This window comes from Chelonia mydas, chromosome 1, assembly GCF_015237465.2.
Source record: "Chelonia mydas isolate rCheMyd1 chromosome 1, rCheMyd1.pri.v2, whole genome shotgun sequence".
Lineage (NCBI taxonomy): Eukaryota > Metazoa > Chordata > Testudines > Cheloniidae > Chelonia > Chelonia mydas.
The window spans coordinates 220755912-220779612 of NC_057849.1; the positions used below are offsets into that span (position 1 = coordinate 220755912).

At 40.2% G+C, this 23701-nt stretch overlaps 1 protein-coding gene across 7 annotated transcripts; it reads left to right on the forward strand.

Moving 5' to 3' along the window:
• The first annotated feature begins 133 nt into the window (after positions 1-133).
• MANSC4 (MANSC domain containing 4) lies at positions 134-23345 on the forward strand. Of its 7 annotated transcripts, none has more exons than XM_037914031.2 (6): positions 134-333; positions 911-1025; positions 10274-10329; positions 12760-13428; positions 18982-19116; positions 19452-23345. In XM_037914031.2, exons 4-6 carry the CDS (start codon positions 13200-13202, stop codon positions 20129-20131), a joined length of 1044 nt encoding a protein of 347 aa, XP_037769959.1. In that variant the 5' UTR covers positions 134-333; positions 911-1025; positions 10274-10329; positions 12760-13199; the 3' UTR covers positions 20132-23345. The 7 variants fall into 7 exon arrangements, with proteins under 7 accessions (XP_037769959.1, XP_037769962.1, XP_027675130.1 ...); XM_037914034.2 differs by having other exon boundaries at positions 134-272; XM_027819329.3 differs by having other exon boundaries at positions 143-272; positions 12832-13428.
• Positions 23346-23701: the final 356 nt, after the last annotated feature.

The window sequence follows — 23701 nt, forward strand, 5'->3', positions numbered from 1 at the left end:
CGCTCCGGCTCCTTCCTTGCCCGCTGCCGGGTTGGGAGGGGAGCGCACGCCGGGAGACGCAGCCGCGGCAGGGGCGGGGGACGCAGCCAGCGTCGGGGCTGGTTCCTCTGGCGGCGGCCCCGGCCCGGGCCCCAGCCTGCAGCGCGCAGGCCTAAAAAGGCAACATCGGAGCGCGCGGGCCGGGCTGTGCCTCAGGCCGGAGCCCGCGTCTCTAGGCACCGGCGGCCGCAGCCTCCCGGCCGGGGGGGATCAGAGATTTAAAACGCTCTCCGGTTTGTGCGCCTGGCTGGCCCCCGCCCCCCGCTTCTCCAGCCCGGGCCGCAGGGGGCCAAGGTCAGCCCTGAGCAGTGCCCCTCCCGGGTGTAAGGAGCTCCGCAGCACAGAATGGGTCTGAGAGGCTTTTAACCCCGCCTTAAGAGGCATTTAAAATGAGGGAGTTTCTGGTCCAACAGCCTCTGCTCTTCCTCCCTGTAAAAAGGGGACCTGGCTGCTCTGACGCGATATGGCGCCTATCCAAAGCCGCTGGTTAACTGAGCTGATGGAAGAGGAAGGGTGGACTTGTAGTTAAGGCACCATACTGCAACTTGGGCCGGCTGGGTGTAATTCATAGCAGTGCCCCAGCCTTCCTGTTTCATCCTGGGGATAGGAGTCCATTTCCCCCGCTCTGTGGCTGTCTTGGCTATATTGATTGTAAGCTCTTTGGGGCAGGGACTGTCTCTTAGCCGTGTTGTTTGTATGGGGCCTAGGACAGTGGGCCCCTGATCTTTGTTGAGGCTGTGACAGCATCCACCCTTACCCCTTATACACAATTATAATAATCTTTGTACAAGGTGTGCCTTGTAAGGTATCATTTGAACACTCCTAATTTGCTGATGTATGATATTAACAACACAGTTTCCAAACCACACAGCGCTGCCCAGGCAAAAGTCTGTCCCAAACAAAGGAATGTGTGCTTGCCTTAATTTGCATTCAAGTGGGAAACAGAGTCATTAAGCAGAAAGAGAAAACAAAAGAAGCTCAAACAGGTAAGAGAACAGGTAAAAGGGAACATCCTTCTTCACAGACTCTTTTTCTTGTAGTTCCTAGCTGGAAATGTTTTTTCAAGAGGGGGACTGAAATTGTTTAAGGATGGGGCAAACACCCCACCCTCTCTCTCTCTCTCTCTCTCTCTGGCATCACACTTAAGAATACAAAGGAAAACAGTCATTGGATTTGGGGTGAAAGGGGTCCTGACCTGAAAAGTTTGGTGAGTAATCTTGCTGGAAGCATGTGGTGAGAATTTTTGCTTGAATCTAATATAGTTTGTTAAGCTAGGCACTAGAAAGCATTTCATCTTTATTACTGACTTTTATAACTAATTGCTTGTACTCACTTAAAAGCTCTTTGTAGTTAATAAAATTGTTTATTGTTTTCATCTAATCCAGTGTGTTTAAATTAAAATGTCTGGGTAATTTCATTTATCATAATAAACTGGTGTAAATTATTCCCTTAAAGAAATAACAAACTTAATATGTCTGGACTGTCTGGGGGAGGGCTGAACATACTATTTCTGGGGGATAGTCTGGGACTGAGTGTGTGTTGGGGTCACTGTGCAGTATAACCAAGGCTGGTGAAAGCCAGGGTGTGACTGCAGTTACACAAACACATCTAGGAGCGGCCAGCGTGCTGGTGGCTAGTTGTGAGTAGTCCAGGTTGGAGGTTACAACAGCAAGGCAACCCAGGTTACAGGGCAGGAGTGACACCGCCTTCCCCCCCGCCGCCCCACCGGTTTCGATTATACCCTGGTATGTCACAGGAATGCACAGGCACTACTTAGGGCCCTACCAAATTTGTAGTCCGTTTTGGTCAATTTCACGGTCATAGGATTTTAAAAATTGTAAATTTCTTTATTTCAGCTATTTAAATCTGAAATTTCATGGTGTTGTAATTGTAAGGGTCCTGACCCAAAAAGGAGACGGGGGGGAGTCGCTGTACTGCTACCGTTACTTGTGTTCAGCTGCTGGCAGTGACATTGCCTTCAGAGATGGGCAGCTGGAGAACTGCGCTACTACTGGCCAGGCGCTGCCTTCAGAGCTGGGCTCCTGGCCAACAGCCCGTGCTCTCTGGCCTCCCAGCTCTGAAGGCAGCACAGAAGTGAGGGTGGCAATACCACGACCTTCCTAAAATAACCTGGTGGACCCCCCTTCTGCAACTCCCTTTGCGGTCAGGACCCCCAGTTTGAGAAACGCTGGTCTCCTCTGTGAAATCTGTATGGTATAGGGTAAAAGCACACAAAAGACCAGATTTCACGGTCCGTGACATGTTTTTTATAGCCATGAATTTGGTGGTGCCCTAGCAATACTGTAATGTAAATAATAATCGGAAACATTACTTTCTGGAAGATCACCATCTTACAGATGATAGTTTGTTTTGTTTCCTTGGTGGTTGTACTCCTTGGGATAGAAATAACAAAAAGTATTGAAAAACTATGCTACGTGGCAATAAGAGTTTACCACTTAGAAGTAGATCGTACAAATACTTATGCACATGCTTAATTTTATGCATGCGAGTAATGTCATTGATTTCAATGTGATTAGTCACAGGCATGCAGCACATGAATATTTGCAGCAACAGACATGAAGTGAGTTTAATTCAAGTACAACCACATGTCAAGGGTACAGAGTGACATAAACTGAAGATGAAAAAGACCCATCGGCTTGTGTAGTCTGTCCTCATCACTGCACTCTGAAGATGGGAATGGGAATCAGCACAGTACATCATAGCATTGTAATACAATACTGTTACACCAAAATGTAATATCTCTGTGGCAGACTGTACCCTTGTTCACTATGGTAATAATCTTTGTACAAGGTATGCCTTGTGAGGTATCATTTGAAAATTGATAATTTGCTGGTCATTATTGTCCTGGTAAGATACGTGTGGGAACACTGTATGCAAAGTTATAAGATTCCACTCTATGGTGTTACTAACACATGTTCCAAGTCTGGGGAGTGGCCAAACCAGTTCTTCAGAGACAAAGGGCAAGCTGACATCTCAGCCAGGTATAAACAAGGCCAGTGGGCTATTAAGGGGTGGGTGGGTGTGAGAGAGAGACAGAGAGAGAGAAATCTACATTTTAGCAAAGAAACAGCATGGAGTTCCTGACCACATAGACAATGCCATGCTCTCTGTTGGAAGTGCATCATAAAGGGGAGAAGAGGACTATAAAAAGGAATGGGAGACACCCCATAACATCCCTTTTCCTTGCTCTCTGCCTACTGATTCCCTGCACCAGAAAGAACAATGAAGTAACCACTGAATGGGGGAAAGGGTCCTGGCCTCAAAAGCTTGGCCAGTAAGACTGTTGAGAGCATGTGATGAGAAAAACTTTACTTTGAATTTAACCTAATTTGTTAACTTAGGCATTACTTGTCTTTTATCTTTCTTCTTCTTGTAACCATTTCTGTCTTTCATGCCTCATTACTTGTACTTACTTAAAATCTCTCTCTTTGTAGTTTGAATTGTTTTAACTAATCCAGTGTGTTTGTTTGGGAAACTCCATTTGGGGTAATAAGATAAGTGCATATCATTTCTATTAATTTAATGATGGACTCTATATAAGCATGTATTGTCCTGGAGCAGGCTGGTCAGTACAGTATATACATTTCTGGGCGGGAAATCTAAGGCTGGGAGTGTGTTGGGGCACTCTGCTGTATAAATAAGGCTGATAAGAGGCAATGTGTGGCTGGCTGCAGCACACACACAGACACAGCTGGGAATGACTTACATGTTGGAGGCTGTTTGTGAGCAGTCCAAGGCTGGAGGCTACAGCAGCAAAGCAGTGTAAAGTGCACCCCAAGTTAGAGGGCAGGAGTGACACAGCTACTCATTAATCTAGATTATAACCCGTATGTCACAATTTCACAGGCTTCAAAAGATACTTCGGGGCATGTTGATATTTCCCAAGACCGGATTGCAGGGTGCTGGATTGCCCCATGAAATTTGGGATGAACACAGAAATATTTAGAGGTAGTAACCCTGCTGGATGTGCAGGAGGCATATCTGTATTTAGAATGGACAGCCATTTATTAGCTACATATTTACTCTTTTCCCACTTTGTCCCTTCCAAAAACTTTCCTAGACCAATGTATTGCAATAGAATTAAAGGCATGCCCCTATTTTTCCTCCCCACATGTCTCATTAGTAAATCAGTCAGTACCCATTACACATCTGGTGTTTAGGGCAGCGACAAAGCTCCTCCTCACCTGTCTGTTTCTTTCAATGGTTCCCTAGCTGTGCCCCAGGTTTTTCAGCTCAGCCTCCATAGTTCTGCACCATGTTGTTTGCGGGTGACTTTGTTTTCACTTGCCTTCAGGTGTCCATCTTATTGCTATTGTGGTGATAGAATCAGTTTCCATCTGAAGCACAGGGCCAATCCATCTCCAGCGCCTCCTGGTAATGATGGTGCTCATATCTTCTTGGCTGCACTGTGTGAATAGGTCTTGGTTTGATATTGTTCTGGGCCAAAAGATATGGAGAATTTTTCTGAGGCAGGTTGTATGGAATGAAGACAGTTTGGACATGTCATACTTTGTCATTCCCCAGCATTTTGCACTATAAAATAGTGTTGGAAGTACGCAGATCTGATAGATCCTGAGTTTGGTTTTGCTGTTGCATTTTGATTATTTCCAGATTGTAATTAAGCTCCTGCAGGTGTTCCTGGCTTTATTTATTCTGTTCTGGATATCCTGACTTGTTCCACCATCTTGGCTGTTGGTGCTGCCCACGTATGTGTGAATGTCTCATTAGTAGCATTTACCTATTGTCAGGTTATCTGCAAAATGGGTCTTTGCTCCAGCCATATACCATGGTGGCTGTGATATCGCCAGCAAAGTGCAGGGCGAGACTTACCAGAGAACAGGAACTGGTGATCTGTGACTTCAGGGGACCTGACAAAGCAAAACAACCCCAAAGCCTATTTAAAATCTCTTGAGCACTGAATGCCCCACAGTTCCCATCTTAAGGAAGGATGGTTCTTGTTTGATTTGTTATTGCCTTAAAAAAACCCACTGACAAACAATCCAATGGTGTAAATTACCCCAGGGTTTCAGTAGAACATAGTAGCAGAGGTGCTTGTTTGTCTCCATCTTATAATATCAGCCATTGTCCTTGCTCAGTGCTACAAGTCAGTAGGATCTAGCTGCAAGAATAGACAGACTAAAATCACACGTTTAGAATAAAAGTCACAAGATTTTGCTTGGAATAGAAAATACATTGTGAGCTCAGCAAAATCCTCTCCTCTTTCCCTCTTCTAATACTCCAACAGACTGACAGATTTAAATCACCTATAGCAAATGCTCAAGATCCGAACATAAAGTTTAAACAAAAATATTCATAGTAACATTTGCATTTTGATTGTTTTGTGTTCTGTTGCACCAGAATGCACTTTACCAGGTGGAATGGGAGGGAATCTCCAACATGTGCTTTCACTTTGATTTTGCTTACATGGGGTTCTAAAATTGCTAATGTTTCTCCCACCTCCTTTCCTTTCCTTTCCTTTCCCATGCCAACTCTGTCTCCATAGGGAAATGTTCTGTGTACTTAACAGGTTTACAAGAGTAAGTTTTCAAAGCCATATTGGGTAAACCAATTGTGTCAGTTCTGCTGGTGAGGGGAAGCTTTTTTCTATTTCTTCAAGGCTCTCTCGAGTAATTCAGTAGTCATGCCCCATACACAATGGCAACAAAACATTAGCCTAAACCATTTGAGAACATGGCAAATTACAATGTGGAGGACCTTGCAACAGTGCTAGCTAATTGCTAACCCTCCCAAACTCCTCTTGAAGTCAATGGGAGCTGCAGGTACTTAGCACTTCAGAGAAATCATGCCCAAGGAAATGGGGGCTCATTGGTGTGACAGTTCTTGGGGTACCCAGTACTGAGAGTCACCTTGTTACTGACTGCCTCAGCATGAGGGAGTCTTCCCTGGTTTAGTACTGTGCAAGGCTAAACAATTAAGCCTTGCACTGCATCACCAGCTAAAAAGGGTGGAGTGACAATGCCCCCCTGCCCAAATGGGCCATCACAGAGAGACATGATCCTCTGGTGACTAATTTTTACTCCATGTCCTTAAAGTATGCTTTCACTATAAATAATTGTTTTCTTAAATATTACATACATCTCACAATGATTATGAATCTTGACAAGTTACAAGCTTTCTGTAGATACCTTACACGTTACTATTTATGGCTAAATATCCTGTATGACACGTGCTTGGTGTAGCGAGTTTGTCAGGTCTGAGGTAAGAATTGTTTGCAAAGAACAGGGGACCCTTTCCCAAGGGAAATCTGCATCACAACTGTATTTTAATAGTAGTATATAGCCATGTGACAGCTGCTGCCTTGGCCAACATGCTAAGGACTGAATCAGGGACCTCCAGAGCTAAAAACATTACTCTCTACAGCTTAAGCTAAAGAGGCAGACTATATAGCTGAGAACGGTAACATATTGACATCCTCTGTGGACTGGGTACAGAGGGGGCATGTAACATATACTGTGATGAGTGGGTTACATACTTCATCTGGGAGCCCAAAGGCAGAGGAAGTTTGTCCCAAGCCTCTGAGGCCCATGCTGCTTTGAATCCCAGAAAAGTCCTCACTAATGGGCCAGGTCAGCTATCATCTTGGCTAACAGCAGGCACTGAACCAGGGCTCTCCAGAGCTGAGAACACAAGCCTCTACAGCATGAGTTGAAGAGTCGGTCTCTGTAGCTGGGGGCTGTAACAAACTCACACATCCTCTTTGGAATGAGCAGAGAGGGGGACGCACCACACCCACTGACGAAGGGGAATACAAGTGGCAGCTTGAGGACTCACATGAGATCAAGGCTCTACTGTGCTAGATGCTGGACAAGCACATAGTAAGAGATGATCTAGAGGGCTTAAAATCTAAACAGACAAGACATACAAAGGGTGTGAGGGAAAAGTATAATTATTTACATTTTGCAGATGAGGAGCTGAGGCATAAAAGAGACCAGGCGACTTGCCCAAGGTCATGCATTGAATCTGTGGCAGAGCAGGGAAATGACCCCACATCTCCTGGGTATCAATCCAGTGCCCTAACCACAGGGGAACATTGATATATTTTTTTATTTATTTAAATAAACCTTGGATTTTGGCAATCTGAACACAACAGCACTGTGCTAGTACGTGCGAACCAGAAAGTGAGTTGTTATAAACAGAACGTAACTCTCACCAGTCTAATATCACTGTCTAAGGTAAAGGCAGTGTAAAGAGTAAACAAGCAACACACATGGGGAAAAGTAAATTAGATTTTAAAAGTTCTTTTGATGTTTATAATCTAAGATGTGAGCACTACCACGTGAGAGAAAATGTTAAATACATACGATTTTCACACTGTCTCCACCATAAAAAGTTAGAGTTACATTCTTCCCTAGTATAATCTACTGCCAGTAATTCCTAGGGAGGAATTAGACCCAGTGATTTAAGGTCTGTTGGAAATGGTGAGTCAAATGCTGCCCCTGCTTAGCATTTTGCTTGTCATATGATACAAAACAGGCATATCTGGAACATAGGATGCACACTTCAGTATTTCAGCCTTAAGAAGATCAGAATTGCAAAAGGCCATGTCTTTTCTGAGAGAAGCTAATTGGAGTAGATTTTATTTCAACTGCAGGCTTTATGGTTCTTGAAGGATGGGCTGCTAAACAAGGATAATCCCCTCCTCAAATTCCCAGCCAAACAAAGCGCTTCTTACAGAGTTCTCTCAACATTGTTATTCAAAAAACACATTTTTAAGCAGTTGGTTAAATTTCATTCCCATTATTTTCAGCTTATTTTATCTGCCTTTTGATAGGCCATTTAATATGTTCTTTGGCCTGCAATGAAAATTGTTTTATAGCACACGTTTGAAAAGAATGCGACAGGGAAGACAAACACATTGACTTTCTTATTTGTTACCAAGCACTTGACCTGTCTTTCCTTCATTCTTTATTTGTACTTATTACTGTTCTCAGGTGGCTGTTTCTGAAGGCAAAAACATGCAAACTGTTCTTGTCTTGGTAGGTATTCTCCATGGATCATGAGAACGTTCAGTCACTAGAGAGTAGAAAGGAAGCATGTGTGCTTGAATCACGGCCTTGACTCTCAATCTGTTGAGCATATTAGGCAAAAGACTCCAGTTTGTAACTGATTCAGGTGAAAACTGTTTCCTAACAAATTCTGAATTGGGATCAGGCAGGTAGAGCACTGTCTCTGGCTGCTCCTGCTGAGGGAATCACCTGTTAGTAGGCACTTTTGTTTAGTGGCAGTAACAGATACGTCCCAGGCTGGGCTGGAATTCCCTTGCTTGGTCTCTAGGTCTGTCTAGACTAGGATAAATGGTGTGGTTTAAAAACAGGATGGTTAACATATTTTAAAGTCTTAGTGCAGACAGGGCAAGTTGTGTTTCAACACATGATACCTGGAGAAGGGGGACATTCAATAAACTATCTGAACTGTGTGCAACTTTCTGAGGAATGTGGTTGCAGGTTTTGTAATGAAAGTTCTAGGTTCTGATACAAACTCCAGTGCATTAATTAGTGAATTTGCTAAAGTTTGTGCCCCTCTGCAATGAATTTAGGCCCAGTTTAAAGTGAATCTAGGCAGATTTATGGTTTCACATGTGAAGCTGGTTATGCATCCTTTTAACACAAAACCAGTTAAGACTCAATGGGCTTTGACTTCAAGTTTGTCAGGGTTCATTTGAATCTCAAAGTCAGAGAGACTCTCAGGGTGTGCAAACCTCCCCTTCTCCCTCCCACCCTTGGAACAGTGTTGAAGGAAAGGTTCACAGGAAACTCCATAAACAGAAACTTCAGCATTTCACCTAACTCTACTATTTAGCTGAGATGAGTCTGAACCGAAACACTGGAGTCTGATCACCCCAAACCTTGAGGAAGTTTGAATCCAGTTCCTGGGTTTGTGACTGAATAGTCTCTCTGTGCTGGGCCGAATCCAAACCTTCACAGAAAGCTAGGTCAAAAATTTTTAAACTGAACAGTTTTCCAGCGATAGATGCAGTTTCATCAAGATCAAAATGTTTCACAGAAATGTGTTGATTTCAATGACATTTTTAATGAGGGGAAAAAGTCTAAATGGTTCATTTATATAAGGTAGAATGTTTTGTTTCGATCTTCTGGTTTTGATTAATTTTGTTTTGACTTTTATAATATATTAAATATAAAACAAAGCATTTAAACATTATTAAAAAAATACATTTCAACATTGTCAATGATACAATTAAGAATTATTGAGACAAAATGATTCAACTGTCCTGAATTTAAATTATTTCAGAACTTTTGTTTCACAGTTAGCTTGAAATGTTAGCTTTTTATTGCAATTCACAACAACAACAAAACAAACAAAAAACTCAAACCCACCAAAAAATCAGCAAAGGTAGATTTTGCTGTGAAATTGAAATGCCAGTTTTTGACTAGTTCTCCCTCCAAACTTTGAGGAAGTTTAGTTCTGAGCTTTACAACTTAAGGACATAGTTAACTCACTTCAATGATAGTATATATTTCAGTTCCATAAACTTACAGAAGACCTGGCAACAAATTAATGTCACTGTTGCACTAAGGAGAAGCAAAGACAAACACATTCCAGAGCAATGAGATATGCAAAAACTTTTAACACAGATTCTGCAAGCAGACCGCTGGGCCATTGTCTTCCCCAGGGCTCCAGATGTCTATAGGGGTCTATCCCCACAGACCTGAATGTGGGATGGAGGCATTTACTTTTTTATTCTCATTTGCAAATGCATTCTTATTTCACACATTTCAATCCCCTGTCCAATACTTATGTATAACTGATGCCAGAACATCACACTTTAGATTCAAACAGACAAACAGCTACATCAGCATGTGGAACTCTAATAGTAGCAAAGAAGTTTATTTTCCTTTTTTGCTTGGGTTTGGCATAAAAAGAGTTAATGCATGAGCACCATCTTCTCTAGGGAGCTCTTGGGTTGTGCCATTATCCCTGCATGCAGGTAGAAAACTTCAGGTCCCGATTTCCATTTATAACAGGTATTGCTACAAAGAACATTCTCCCCCTTTGTTGTTGCTATGTTTACAAATCTCTCTGCACAGCAGGATCATAGATGACTGTAATCTCAAAGAAAATAAACAATTGCCAATTTGTTTCCTAAGAGTAAATCTTAGAAGAAAGATCTATGAAATACTATTGAAAACAGGAGGATCTGATTGGACACTGACCAGGCTCTCTTTGCTCACAGAAAACAGCTCTACATCCCTCCCCTTGGAGCACATGGAACAACCAGACTTTCTGCAGGTAAGAAACTGATGTTTGCTTCTTGTGAGATTTTGGGGATATCTATATTCATTTATCATTTAAAAATCTATTCATGCATCTCCCCATAGCAGAGTCATCATTAAATGATGCAAAAAGTGGCAACAAAGCTGCAATTATTTAATAGGCAAGTAAAGTGTTTGATTTGTTGGGAATTGTCCAGAGTAGCTTCAGATACCTTGGATGGTAAAATCCATTTACATTTCTTTAAAGGAAAAAAAAAAGTGAGGATTCCTTGCAGTTATTCTTGCTACAGATATTTATCTAGAGTGGGGGAGGAGAGAGGAGTTAAAATTAATGCAAAGGAAAATGGATGCTATTACTGTAGCCTGAATGGAGCACACTGCAGAAGAGCAGAAAAATTATAGAGAGGTAATGAGATGGGAAAAAACCTGTGGCAACACCTATACTTTACCAGGCTGGAAAGGAATTGAAAGTGTACATTGAAATTGAATATTTATATGCAGAAAGCTACTTGTTACACACATGGGGTCCGATCCGGCAAACACTTACTATTCTCATAAGTAGTCTGCTTTGGACCTGTCCTCTGTATAGCATTTAGTTACAAGCTTAACAAAAGTGACAGTACTTTAGCATTTGTCACCTTATCGAAAATGTGATGCATGAAAATTAGTCATTACCAGGTCTAAGTGACACTTCAACCTCCAGACATGTTTAGGTCCCAGCCCTGAACTTGTAATGTACAGAGCCACAGTGAAGTCAAAGAGGCTCTGATTGGTTATTGGGCTCCAACCACATGGAAGGAGTTATAGGATTGGGGCCTTAGCTACTAATTCCTTTTATGAAAAGTGTAAAAAATTGTTGATTGTACATCAACTGCTGTGCAGCACAGCAAATGTATAAGAGAAGAAAGTACAGCGGAGTTGAAGTAGTATAACGGGTTTCTGCAAGTATGTTTACTATTCCTATAAATGTGATGGGCCTAATTCTGACTCCCTTCCTGATGTGGAGAAGTACCTTATTCTACAAATAACACGAATTATTTCAATTGAGAGTAAGGTACTATTGATTGTAATGAGGAAAGAATATGAATAATTTGTTTTGAACCCAGTTCATCCCACTTGCTGCATCCTTCCTCAAATGGTTCAGAATATAGTAAGTTTCCCTTCATGGAGAAAACAACAGTGGGGAAAAAAGAAGACCTCAATAATTGTACATGCCAGTCCTATAAAATAAAACGGGCTCAAAATTCAAAATAAAATGCTGGAGAAAATGCTGTGACATTCTCTACTTCTGGGATTGTCCAAAATCGAGACCTCTGGCTAAAAGTGGAAAATTAATGCAAGAGTTATTTCAGGGGTATATATTCCCAACACTGAGTGTTATGGGGTTAGGTAAATGATTAGGTTAGGATATACAAAAAATTGACCACACACAGGTATCTGTTTGGAATCCTTGTGACTGTAGCCAATAAAGGTATTCAGTAATTATGGCTCCTGTCCCGCCATTGGATTCATGTGAGCAGACCTGTGCTGAGCCCCATTAACTTCAAAGGAGCTCTCTACAGACATAAGGCTGCACCTGCACTGACCTACTTGCAGGATCAAGGCCTGATGTTGCAAAGAATACCTAAAGGCAACAACAATATGTAGTTCACAAGAAAAATTCAATTATGTGCATATAACCTTGATGTTTTTAGGTGTAACCAGAGGAATTTTCTTGATGCTATCTTTGCTGAAAAATCACATCCTCTTATAAAATACATATTAATAGCAAATGATTGCTTTTCTACTGACATCCTTCAAATCTGCACATATTGTCCACTGATTATAAACTAACTGGTGTACTGTAACATCTTTAAGCTTTTTAACAGGGCTGTCGCGCGCACACATACACAAAGGAGGAAATCATGGAGCAGAGCAGGTGTTCAAAAAGCAGGGGTTAGTGTTTGCAGGGCAGGTATGTGAAGAACTGTACTGACTCCAGCTGCTCCCTGTTACAATGTGAGCACGTATAATGTCAGACCTTCTACAAGATCAAACATAAGCAGAAAAATCCATACAAACTGAATTCTTAGTCTTGTGGAACTTTGAGATGGAAAAGACCAATTAACTATTCAGTCCATCTGATGATACGTGCAGGATGCACCCTCCTTGAGTCATTGCCAATTGTTATTGGATCTAAACAAATAAAATAAAATGCTTTTTGAAGAAGTGAAGGGAGTGGGAAGTAGAATCAACTTCCCATATTTGGTTGCTATGCAGCAGAAATAATTTAAATACTTAAACTGTAGCTAATAAGGAAAGGAAATATATGTGTGGCCACCAATTCATTCAAAAAGTATCAGGAGACTAAACCAATCCCTTTCTTCTGTGTTATGTGTAATAATGAACCTGAACGAGATGGGAGACCTCTCTGCTCTCAAATGACTGAAATATTTGCTTTTTCCAGAGAAAGAACTGGAGTGATTCTGCTAGGATCACCATTATTCTGTATTTACTCACACATTAAAACTGTCTGCAGTAGTTTGGTTTAACAGGACAAGCAAGGCTGACTCAGGATCACGTGGTCCAGCTTTTTGAATGATTAAAGGCAGTGTGTATCTGGGGTGCAGAAGAATAGAAATTCATGAAAGAGACATTAAGAATTTCAACAGTCTCCCAGGGACTCATCTTGAGAGAAAAGAAGAAGAAGAAAAAAACCCCAACCCTACAACATGTAAGTCAGAAAATGGCTCAGTCAAGCAGGATCATGGGAACAGCTTAAAAGAAACTAGTTCCTTCTCCTGGCAGTGTTGCCACTTCTCAAGAGATTCTCTCTCAAAATGTTGGCTAGTCCCCAGTGCTTCGGGCTGGAGAACAGGCGCTTACTAAGCCGATCACATTGAGGAGATGTTTCTGTTGGTGGCAGTAGCAGAAGTGCTGTTTGTTCTGGGTTTGGTGTGGAAGTCAGATTCTCTTTGCTCACCCACTACTTTTTACAAAAACTGCTGGATCCGACGCTTCCCGGGTCTTCTGATTGATCTGGAGGAATCTCAGAAGAGGGGTGCCCAGGTGCTGAAGATTTATGCAGAAGTCACAGCCCAGCAGTGCAGCCGGACTTGCTGCCTTCTGAAGAATGGTAAGTGTTTATTATCTGCTTCTGTGTATATCCTATACAGTCTATATTAAAAATATGTATTACCACACATGAAGGAAGTTAATTTTAGGCTGTTTATACATCACTTATTATTCCAAACAGTAAGAATGCAAAAATTTGGCTGTATTTTGGGGCTGGAAAGCAAGGACACATCTAAACTATTCCACTCCTATCTCCCACCTTTATCCTTATAGAAGTGAACTTGGCTACTTGAACTCTTTGGAGGCGCAAACTAGAATGCTGACATTCTTAGATAGGACTAAGAGTAGGGTCTGTCTCTCCTGAACAATGGAGGAATGATATGTATTTATTTAAAGGTTAATGAAATGGAGGAACTCTAGATTTCCACTACAACACTGGTTTCTTGGGAACAACGTGCCAACAACACTACGGTTTAAGTAAAGGAGACTCACAACATCCCTGGGAGTGATTGTCACCAGCAATCAGGCTGACAAGACCATTACTCCCTAAGTCGTACTAATGATTTCAATAGGACTACACTCAAAGTAAGTTACTACTAAACCTAAGTAGGATGGCAGAATCAGGCCTTCACCTGTGGTAAGTTGACAAACTCCTTGGGGTAGGGACCATCTTTTTGTTCTGTGTTTGTAGAGCACCTAGAACAATGGGGACCTGATCCATGACTAGGGCTCCTGGTGCTCACATTTCACAAATTATGAAACAGACTCAGAGCTGTTATTTGACTTGCCAAAGATATATAAAAATACAATATTAGAGGTGGAATTAGAACTCAGGAGCTCCTGATTCTTAGCCTCAAACCACATGATGACTGTACTGCTTCTCTGTACAATTGCAGAAAGCTAAAGATTCTGTTAGGTTTCTGCATTGGTATTAATAGGGCAGGATGCTTTGTTACGATATTAGCCTTGAACAGGATCAAATCGGATACTGGAAAATTTGCATAGCAATAGTAAAAGCAAAGCCTTCTTGTTTAAGTTTTGAGGATATTTTGGATGACCTATTGGGGATAGGCACCTGTGAGGAAAATTAAGTGCCTGCATCATGAATTGGGAGGGTTTAGATATCAACAAGGGACATTTTGGGAGGAGTTAATTTGCTTACAATACAATGACTAAATAGTTTGATATAAATGTAGGAAAAATTTATCCCAGGTGGAAAAAAAAACATTCTATATGCTTTGCTTGCATTTTGTATGTCTTGCCTAAGAAATTTCCACTAAAAGATACAAAATTTGGACTAGATTTCTGAAGAAGATTGGTAATGGCATATGGAACATTACAACACAAAGTCAGAGGTTCAGATATGGTTCTGTTATAAATAAGAGTTTGTTATCTATTGATGGCATTTCAATTAACTAAAATAAAATTTAAAAACACTCTCTAGTTCCCAGTAGACAGCTCTACCACCAAAACTACCATTCCAAACAACCATTACAATTGGCAGTCTCGTCAAACAGGCAAGGACTGAATGGAAACAGAGATACAAAAACACCGTTGGTCCATTCAAAACAGTGTTTTATGGACACTGTGCCGCTTTTGCCAGGGAAATTTACTCCCTCGTTACCCATGCTGTACGCACTTGCTTTTGTTTCCAGGACACTCAAAAACAGTAGGTTTAACAAGTTATTAAAATTACAAGGTGAAAAGTTAAAATAATTAGAACAACCTAACTTAAAGTTGCCTGCTAACTCTCTAAGGTAACCAAAACATTACTATAACATGCTCTTGCAATACTCATTTTTTTTCCTACCAAAGAATCCCCATCCTTACCAAGAATTATGATTGGGGAAAATTAATTAGCAAGCCCATTCAAACCAGCTTCACTTACCTTAAGCATAAAACAAACAGACATTTTAAAGGGTATCTAGACTCGAATATTTTATTCCTTTTCAAATGAACTGAGACTTCTTTTTGTGACCTTTAATGAAAGAATTTAGTGAAAATTGCACATGCTGAGTAATCAGTAAAAACAATGGCACTTTTAAAAGAAAATTTTGAGATAAAAACAGACGTCTGCATTGGCTCCTGAAAATCTTCCATACAAAAGAAGTATGAAAGTAAGATTTTTGGGACTGGGTCCTTGCTTTGAAATAAAATTTAGCATTCCTGTTTGCAGGTATTTTGGGTTCTTACATAAGACATACTTTAACCAGGAAAACTGCAGAGTATTTGATGCATAATAGTGCTAAAAGAAACAAGATATGCTATCATCACAGGCCATATTAGTGCTCTATACATTAATAATGTACACCTACCTCTAAGGGTAAGGATACAGATTGCTACTGTAATTAGTGAAAACTGAGGAGTACAGTTGTATCTAAGGTAAAATTATCAACAAGAACAAAAATATAAAGCTTCTAGTTTTCAAACAATGACTCTGTACAAAGTTTGTATTCCTAGATTATTAGCATTTGTAAAGCACTTTAGGATCCCTGGATGAAAGAGACCATGCAACTGCAAATATATTTTGCAAACATGCATTGTTCCAGCTTCCCAGAATATCCCTGGCAATTCACTTTACCTCTATACACCGGATCTTTTAGTCTTGAACTTCTATTGAGCATAAACTGTATATTGTACATTAACTCCTGTGATGTGGATTACTAATGTCCGCTAGTGATCAAATATTGTATTAGTCATTACTCTACAACAAATATTTGAAAAGCCATTTTCATGCTGTTTGCTTACCATTATTTATTAAAACCAAAAGAGCAAATGGAAAGGCTTATTGGTGCTGAGAGCATTTTTCTGTATAGCCAGTCTTACAAGTGGTCTCATAGACTATCAGGGTTGGAAGGGTCCTCAGGACATCATCTAGTCCAACCCCCTGGCCAATCTCCAATTTTTGCCCCAGATCCCTAAATGGCCCTCTCAAGGATTGAACTCACAACAATGGGTTTAGCAGGCTAAGGCTCAAACCACTGAGCTATCCCTCCCACCCAGTGGTCACTGAATCTTAAGTTCTTTTACACATGGAGAAAACTGTTTTCTGTACATGACCCATAATGATGCGTAGAGCACTCAGGGAATCGATGAAAATATTTATAGAGTGACTGAAGATGGCTATGTAACACTGTAGTATTTATGCACCAAGTCTGGTACGTGTTTGAGTCTTATTTAAAGACTGGGACAAAACGGAGTCTGAATTTTCTATGAAGCCTTCACACAGAATGTTTTCTGTTATTTTCATAATGACAGTGTTTATACTTCCTTGCACCTGTCTTTTATTAAAGAACACATGTATGCTAACCACAAGCTTTTATCAGTCTAACAACTCATTGGAGGCTGATGACAGTTGACTAGAATTAGATATAGAATATGAAGAATGACCTCAGACAAGGAAAACTCGCTAATTATATTCTGTTTTTGAAACATGATCATACCTCCCTTTGGCAGAATTTTCATTAGCATTTTTAAGATACTCCTCTGTTATTTATTGATTTTTCTGTGTTGGTTCCAACTGGGCAAAGAAAGTTTTCGTTTAAAACCCAAAGTCTGGTCTATTTCCGCTGTAACATGTTATTTGTAATAGAATTGTAATTACTTCATTCAGAAAGCTGGTGTTTTCATATTCATCATAGACAAATCAAGTGCATATCCTGAAACTCAGAAATAGTTATTTTTAAAAAAATATCATCTCTTTTATTGCACTAATTTTGCTTGTCTATATTGACAAGCCTATTTCCAAGTAGTATTTTGATTGTGTTACTCTGATGTAGTATGCAGGCTACTAAATGAAAAAAAATTATAAAATAAGCAGAGAAAAGATTAAAAGGCTGGTTTTGGTATATTTCAACAACAAATATCTTCCTCTTTTTTCACTGTAGATAACTGAAAATGCTTTGTCAGAGTGTAAATACCGGGGGGGGGAGGAAGAAGAGTTGTGATTTTTCCATGATTATCCATGGAAATGGTATTAACAAAATTATTCCAAAAGCTAGTTCCCTGTTGGACAAAGCATAGGGCTGATTGTTGAAATAAACATCACAATAATGTAATACATTTATTACATGCTGTTTGTTTCTGAATTATTCTGTATGGATTCAGTATAACATTAAAGATTTTTGTTATTTCTGTAAAGGATATACATACACTGCAATTAAAATCAGATTCGTTTACATCAAAAACTACAGAATCATTCCAGAAATGTTTCTGTAGCTAGTGCTCAGCTCTGTTGATGCATATGTGTTCTAAGCAGAGCTATGCTGACACATACCATGCGCATCTAATCTCGAAAGCACGCTACAAAAACAAATGGTCCAATTCAAATTCAAAAATATGGTCAGCATTTTCCCATATGCTCTGCTAACAGCGAGAATTAGTACCAGAAGATACCCCTTTTAATTTTTCATTTCAGTCATAGCTTCTTTGCTATAGACTCTGGCACCAATCCTGAGCCCTGTATGCAAGTGGCCCTGTTTATCTCAGTTTAGTTTAGTTTGTGGCAGGGGAAGAGGAGATGAGATAAAGAAACTATGATGATAACAAAAGCTAACAGTAATCTTACTGATGGTACCAAAAAAGAGTAAATCAATGCAGTGAAGGAGAATTAGCTTTGGACAAGATGTTTTGCTTTTGAACACACTATAAGATAGTCTCACAGGAAATCCTGCCAGTGTTCTGAACTGCACCTGACTTTAATTTAATGGAAAGTATTTTAGGATTAGTATTAGAAAAGTACAAGGGACAAAATTTTCAGACGTGCCTAAATGACTTAGAAGCCTAAGTTTCATTTTCACAAGTGGCTTTGGTACTTTTGGTTCTTAGAAGCCTAAGTCTCAAGGCAATGGGACTTGTGCTGCTAAGACATCTAGATACTTTTTTTATTTTTATCCACGGACTTCTGTTTTTTGGCTGATAGATCTGAAACCCAGATGATAGTATATCAAACCTGGAGTTGTATAGACTTAACAGGTACCCACTTATTGTGTCCCCCACCCCACCCCCAAAAGGTACAGTATTGCACTGTCAACAAACCAGAAGATGATGGCTGGTTTAGGGGATTGTTAATGAAGTAGGCCTTGTGCTCGAATGCAGTCCACCTCAGTAGTTACCAGGAGCACTTGCTATCTGACAGCTTTTTAATAACCTGTGTGAAATGAGTAGGTGGTTTCAGACCAGTTCCTAATGGACAGTCATCCATGTCACAACAGCTACCATCTCAAAGTCACCCTTGCTGGCAGCTTTAGAGGTCCAGAACCATCTCATCAGTAGAGTTGGACAGTCCAGAACAAGGTTGAGACACAATGAAAGGAGCTGTGTGGAGAAGCCTGTAATACCACTGGACTGTGGCATACCTATTCTGCAATGGAAATAACTCAGCTTTTTCTCTGCCCGCTTGCCCAATTGTAAAATGAGAATTAAAAATACTTACAGTACTTACCACACAGGGTGCTGTGAGGCTTAATGAAAGTTGGTAAAATGTTATGATTTAAGTGCGCTATGTAACTGTCCATTATTATAATTCTTTTAATGTTAAGCAATAGATATGAAAGGCTATGTGCCTGGGTCATCATGCCCACACAAACTCTGTTTTATTCTTTTCTCATTATAGTTTCCTGTAACCTGGCAGTTTTCTACTTTGAAGCTATCCATGAGAACATTAATTGCCTGCACATTTATTGTCCAGCCTTGGAAAGCTGCATATTGAGGGCTGGAACCAATGTCGTTTTGTACAACATCACAACAGGTAACAATGTATTATGCACACACAGGCTGAAGCAGGCCAGTGATGGGGTAATTGAGTATCATGTCGGTTCAGTCATTATGTTAAGATGAGGGGTAAACATCACCTTACTTCATTTGAAGCACAGGTACACATGGTAAAAGTGTCTTGGGGACTTTTTTCTTTGTCTACAACAGTTATAAACTAACTTGTAAATTTCATTTACTTCCATGTATGTATATATTTTATTTCCTCTCTTTCATTCAACATTTGAAAGATTAACGGAAAATTCACTAGTATGCTATTCTTTACACTTTCAGATGTGTATTCAATGTGTTGTTTTTTTCCTTCTTTAACAGGGATTGATCCGGATCTTCTTGTTTTTGAAAAATTGTCTTATAAGGATCCAAATACCCGTTCCTCTTTTAACAAATGGGAAAGGCAAAACAACTCCAGGACTGCTGATTCAGAAAAATGCCAACACAATAATGTCACATTGAGGTCTCTTCTACTCCAGTCTCCATCTTCTACCACTAGCCAGGGCTTTGTAGCAAATGATAGTCACAGCCACAATTCAAGTGGCTTGGTCCCAAAAACCAAACCAACCACACGTTCATGGGCAAGGTCTCTACCATTGGATGACCATTTTGCTCAGGAGACGGATTTGACTTCAGAAAGTACAGGTCTGACATCTAATTCAGACAAAATGATGTCTGTATCCACTAAGATGATATCCCATTTGCCCAGTCCTGCTCGCTTAAACATCAGTCAGCAGCACTTCAATGAAACCAAAGGGTACAGTGGCAGGAACTACACTTCGGATAACGAGGGTCAACAACCTGCTTGGGTGGCAGTGGATATAGGTTCCTGGTTTGTCCCTGTGGTGCTTTGCTCTTCTTTCATCTTCCTTTGCTGTTGTACTGTTCTTCTGGCAGCTGGGCGCTGCAGAAAGAGGAGAGGTCACTATAAGCCAGTGCGGAGAGGAGAGGCAGGGTCCAGGCAGTGCATAAAATATACTCTTGTAAAGGATAGTTTGTAATAGCAGATACGAAAAGGTAATAAGGAACTAAATAACCTGCATCACTCATGCTGGTGGAGAAAGAGGCAGCAGCCGTATTTAGTGAAATACCACTCTCAGTTTATTTCTTGGGGGTTTCCCTTTGGAGATTTTGAACTACTTTTTGGCAGATGTCTCAGCAGCTTTTGAGAACACTGTCGACTAAACATCCTGTTATGATTCTCTTTTTACTATCCACTGATCCAAAGAGATATAGGGCCAAATTCTAGTCACATGTACTTGCCCACAACTTCCACTGAACTCGGAGGTATTTGTGCATACCTTTGTTTATAATTTGATCCAGAGTAATTTATTTATTGCTAGAATCCTTTCCTAACTTCTCTGTAGAGACAATGGGCTTGATTCTCCACTTCCTCTGTGTGTATTCTTTGCCCTGCCGTACTTTATAGAACATGTGTAAAGCAAATGTAAAATGCAACCATATCAGAAAAGCAGCATTTTACACTTACTTTGCCTAAGTCTTTATGGAAAGAAAAGGTGCAAGGTCATAGAGAATCAGACCTAGTTACTGTTAGATCATTAATATCCTGAACAACAGCCGTAAGTTTAAAACAGTGGAAATTAGAGTTTGAAAACAGTTATCTATTTAACCATCCAGGACAGGATTGTTGCTACTGTAATTCCTTCAGTTCTTTGTTTTAAAATTATTCTGGTGATGGGACTTCCACAGTCTTTTAGGCCTTATTATTAGGAAATATACTTTAATATTTAGCCTATATTTTCCTTTGCCTGTTGCAGCATTCTCAATTGCCAATTCCCTTTTAGGCATTTCTAGCACCATGCTCTCTGGTCCCCTTCCTATCCTAGATGCAACGCTGTCTTTCACCTCCTCCCAAGCCAATAGCCCTCCGACTTGGTAAAGCTCTCCATATCCTACAAATGTCAAACACCCCAAAGTCCCCACTCCTCCACAAGATAATTGACTGAGTCTCTTGACACTATAGCAAAACACTCATTTAACTCTTAATCGTGTCTGGGCTACTGTTTCCATTAAAAGGGCCTCTACTTCTGTTCTCAGAGTAAATCCCAGAGACTGGATCTTTTGCCTTTCCCCTGGCAAAATGAGCATGAGGTATTTTAGCCAGACATTTGTCATTCTCCATGAAACACTGCCCTCTTGCACCACCTCAGACACACATTTCTTGTCCTTATCTGTGTGACCGGGGTCCCAGTGGGGGCCAGCTGTCGTCACTAAACTAGGGTGAACCCCAAAGAATGGGGCAGACAATCCCCAAAAAGCTGGTGGACATTCCAATACTTAGATTTACCAAGCCAGCATAAAATAGCTTCTTTATTACCTCACTGGTTACTCAGAAGTCCAAACAACACAGTTCCCTTAAAATGATCCAGCCTCAGGCCTCCATCTAGGTACCTAAGTCAAATATGATGATTTCTGAAAATCTTATTTCATCATATAAAAGAAAAGGTTCTACCAATCCCAAAGGATCGGACACATTGCCTTCCAGGTTAATGATGTTTCAGATCTTACCCAAATGCATGCTACAGCCAATTCTTATTAACTAAACTAAAATTTATTAAAAAACAAAAGAGAAAGAGAGTATGGTTAAAAGATCAATATACATACAGACATAGAGTTCAATTAATTGAGGTTCAGATTCATAGCAGCGATGGTGAGCTTTGTAGTTGCAAAGAGTTTTTTCAGATATAGGTTATAGTCCAATGCCCAAATTTCATATTCAGGGTGTACCAGCATAACTGGGACCTCAGTCTTGCGATTCAAACTTCCCCCGATGAAGCTTAAGCAGACCTAAGATGACCGAATCAGGACCCAAGCATCTTTTATACGATTTCATGTCCTCTTTGACAATTTGGGAGTTCCTCCAGGAACAAAAGGTAATTAGGATGACTTGAAGGGAGGTCCATCACTGGTACTTAGCTATAGAATTAACATAAGGCAATTTGCTTGTTCCTCCACCATTCACAGATTATTTGCTATACATTTCAAAGAGAGATGAAAACTGAGATATCCCATGTTTACAATTCATTTAAATACTAGGATGTTCTTTTGATCTCTGAATTATAAGAATAGAACATAGACAGGGACTGTTGATTATATTGTCAACACTACTCATACATATGTAAGTACACAGAAACACAAACATTATCTCCCCACATGTCTTTTGAGGGTTATTTATTTTGCAGGATTTATTTATTTAACCCTTTCTAGCCATGCATCACAATCTGCAAAGCCTTTCACAATTTAGCCCCTCCCCATCCCTCCCCAAGCTATTACCCCCTGCTTCACTCTGTCAGTGAGGCCAGCCTCAATTCTCTGCCCACTTCTTTCACAAGCACCCTTGTGCTTTCTCCCAGGCTGCCTCCTTCAAGTCTTTCCCCTCCTTCAAGTCTGTCCTCAAACTCTCATGCTCTGTATGAATGCTGAGAAATACAATCTTATAATGGCTAGGTAGGTGGCAAATTGTGATTACTGCTCATGATTGGGTAAGATTATTTGTGTTATTCCATATCATCTACACTGTTTATGTCAGATCTTTTGGACTGTGAGCTCTTTGAGGAAGGGACAGTTACTATATGTTTGGATAGCATATACCACAATGGGGCTCTGAAATTGTAGGCCTTTAGAAACTTCCATGATATAAATTATAAATAATAAATAAAAATAACACTTCCTGTTCTGCACTGTATACTCTATTCCTGTGGTTTTCAACCTCTTTTTATTTGCGGACCCCTAAAATATTTCAAATGGAGGTGCAGACCCCTTTGGAATCTTATACGTAGTTTGCAGATCCCCAGGGGTCCACAGACCGCAGGTTTAAAGCCACTGCTCTATTCATTAGAATGGCCCTTCAATGCCCAGTGTATTTTTCAAACCAAGTTACTAGATCAGCAGGGTAGTAAGCTGCCACCTTACCTTACACAAGAAGTTTGGTTAATGAACTTAGGCAAATACATTTTCACCAGTAACCTGGACTGTTCATCTTTTAAACTGGTTGATGTTTCAGAGTTCATCAATTTCTTTACTTTCTGTCAGAAGTAACTTGACCTGTTCTCTTGAACAAAGAGGTGTAAAAAGACACATTGGTTCAATTTGTGTTATTGTATTAAAATCATGTTCTTAAAGTAAAGTTTCTGTCCACTATACTTGTATACTTGTGATAAGATACACTGACTAAAGTTTAATTAATGAGCTGATGAGCGTTCAATGCCAAGTGCCTATGTCATTACAGCAGAAGAGGTCAGTGTGAAAGCTGAATATTAATTACTATTATATTCTAGTTTCCTAAATTCTAACAAGCCTGTAAAGACCTATGATTATGTATATAAGTCTATGTGCACAAATACTACAAAACTGATTAACATTAGGTTAAAGATATCTAGAAGTACTATTTTGGAGGGAGGAGAGATTAAATCAGCTGAAATAATGCAACAAAAATTTCATCTTTTTCTCTCCCCTCCCTCCGCCCCCTCAGCTAACCCTAACCTATTTATATTTTTAGAATTAAGTTTTGAGGCTTGTTCTGGTTTTACTGATAAATTGGTAAGCTCTCC

What these genes read in the sequence shown, in the direction of transcription:
- MANSC4 (XM_037914031.2), top strand. Translation starts at nt 13,200, where the DNA reads ATGTTTCTGTTGGTGGCAGTAGCAGAAGTGCTGTTTGTTCTGGGTTTG. An exon ending in TTGCTGCCTTCTGAAGAATG is followed by an intron (nt 13,429 to 18,981) that starts GTAAGTGTTTAT and finishes TTCTCATTATAG; the next exon opens with TTTCCTGTAACCTGGCAGTT. An exon ending in TTTGTACAACATCACAACAG is followed by an intron (nt 19,117 to 19,451) that starts GTAACAATGTAT and finishes CTTCTTTAACAG; the next exon opens with GGATTGATCCGGATCTTCTT.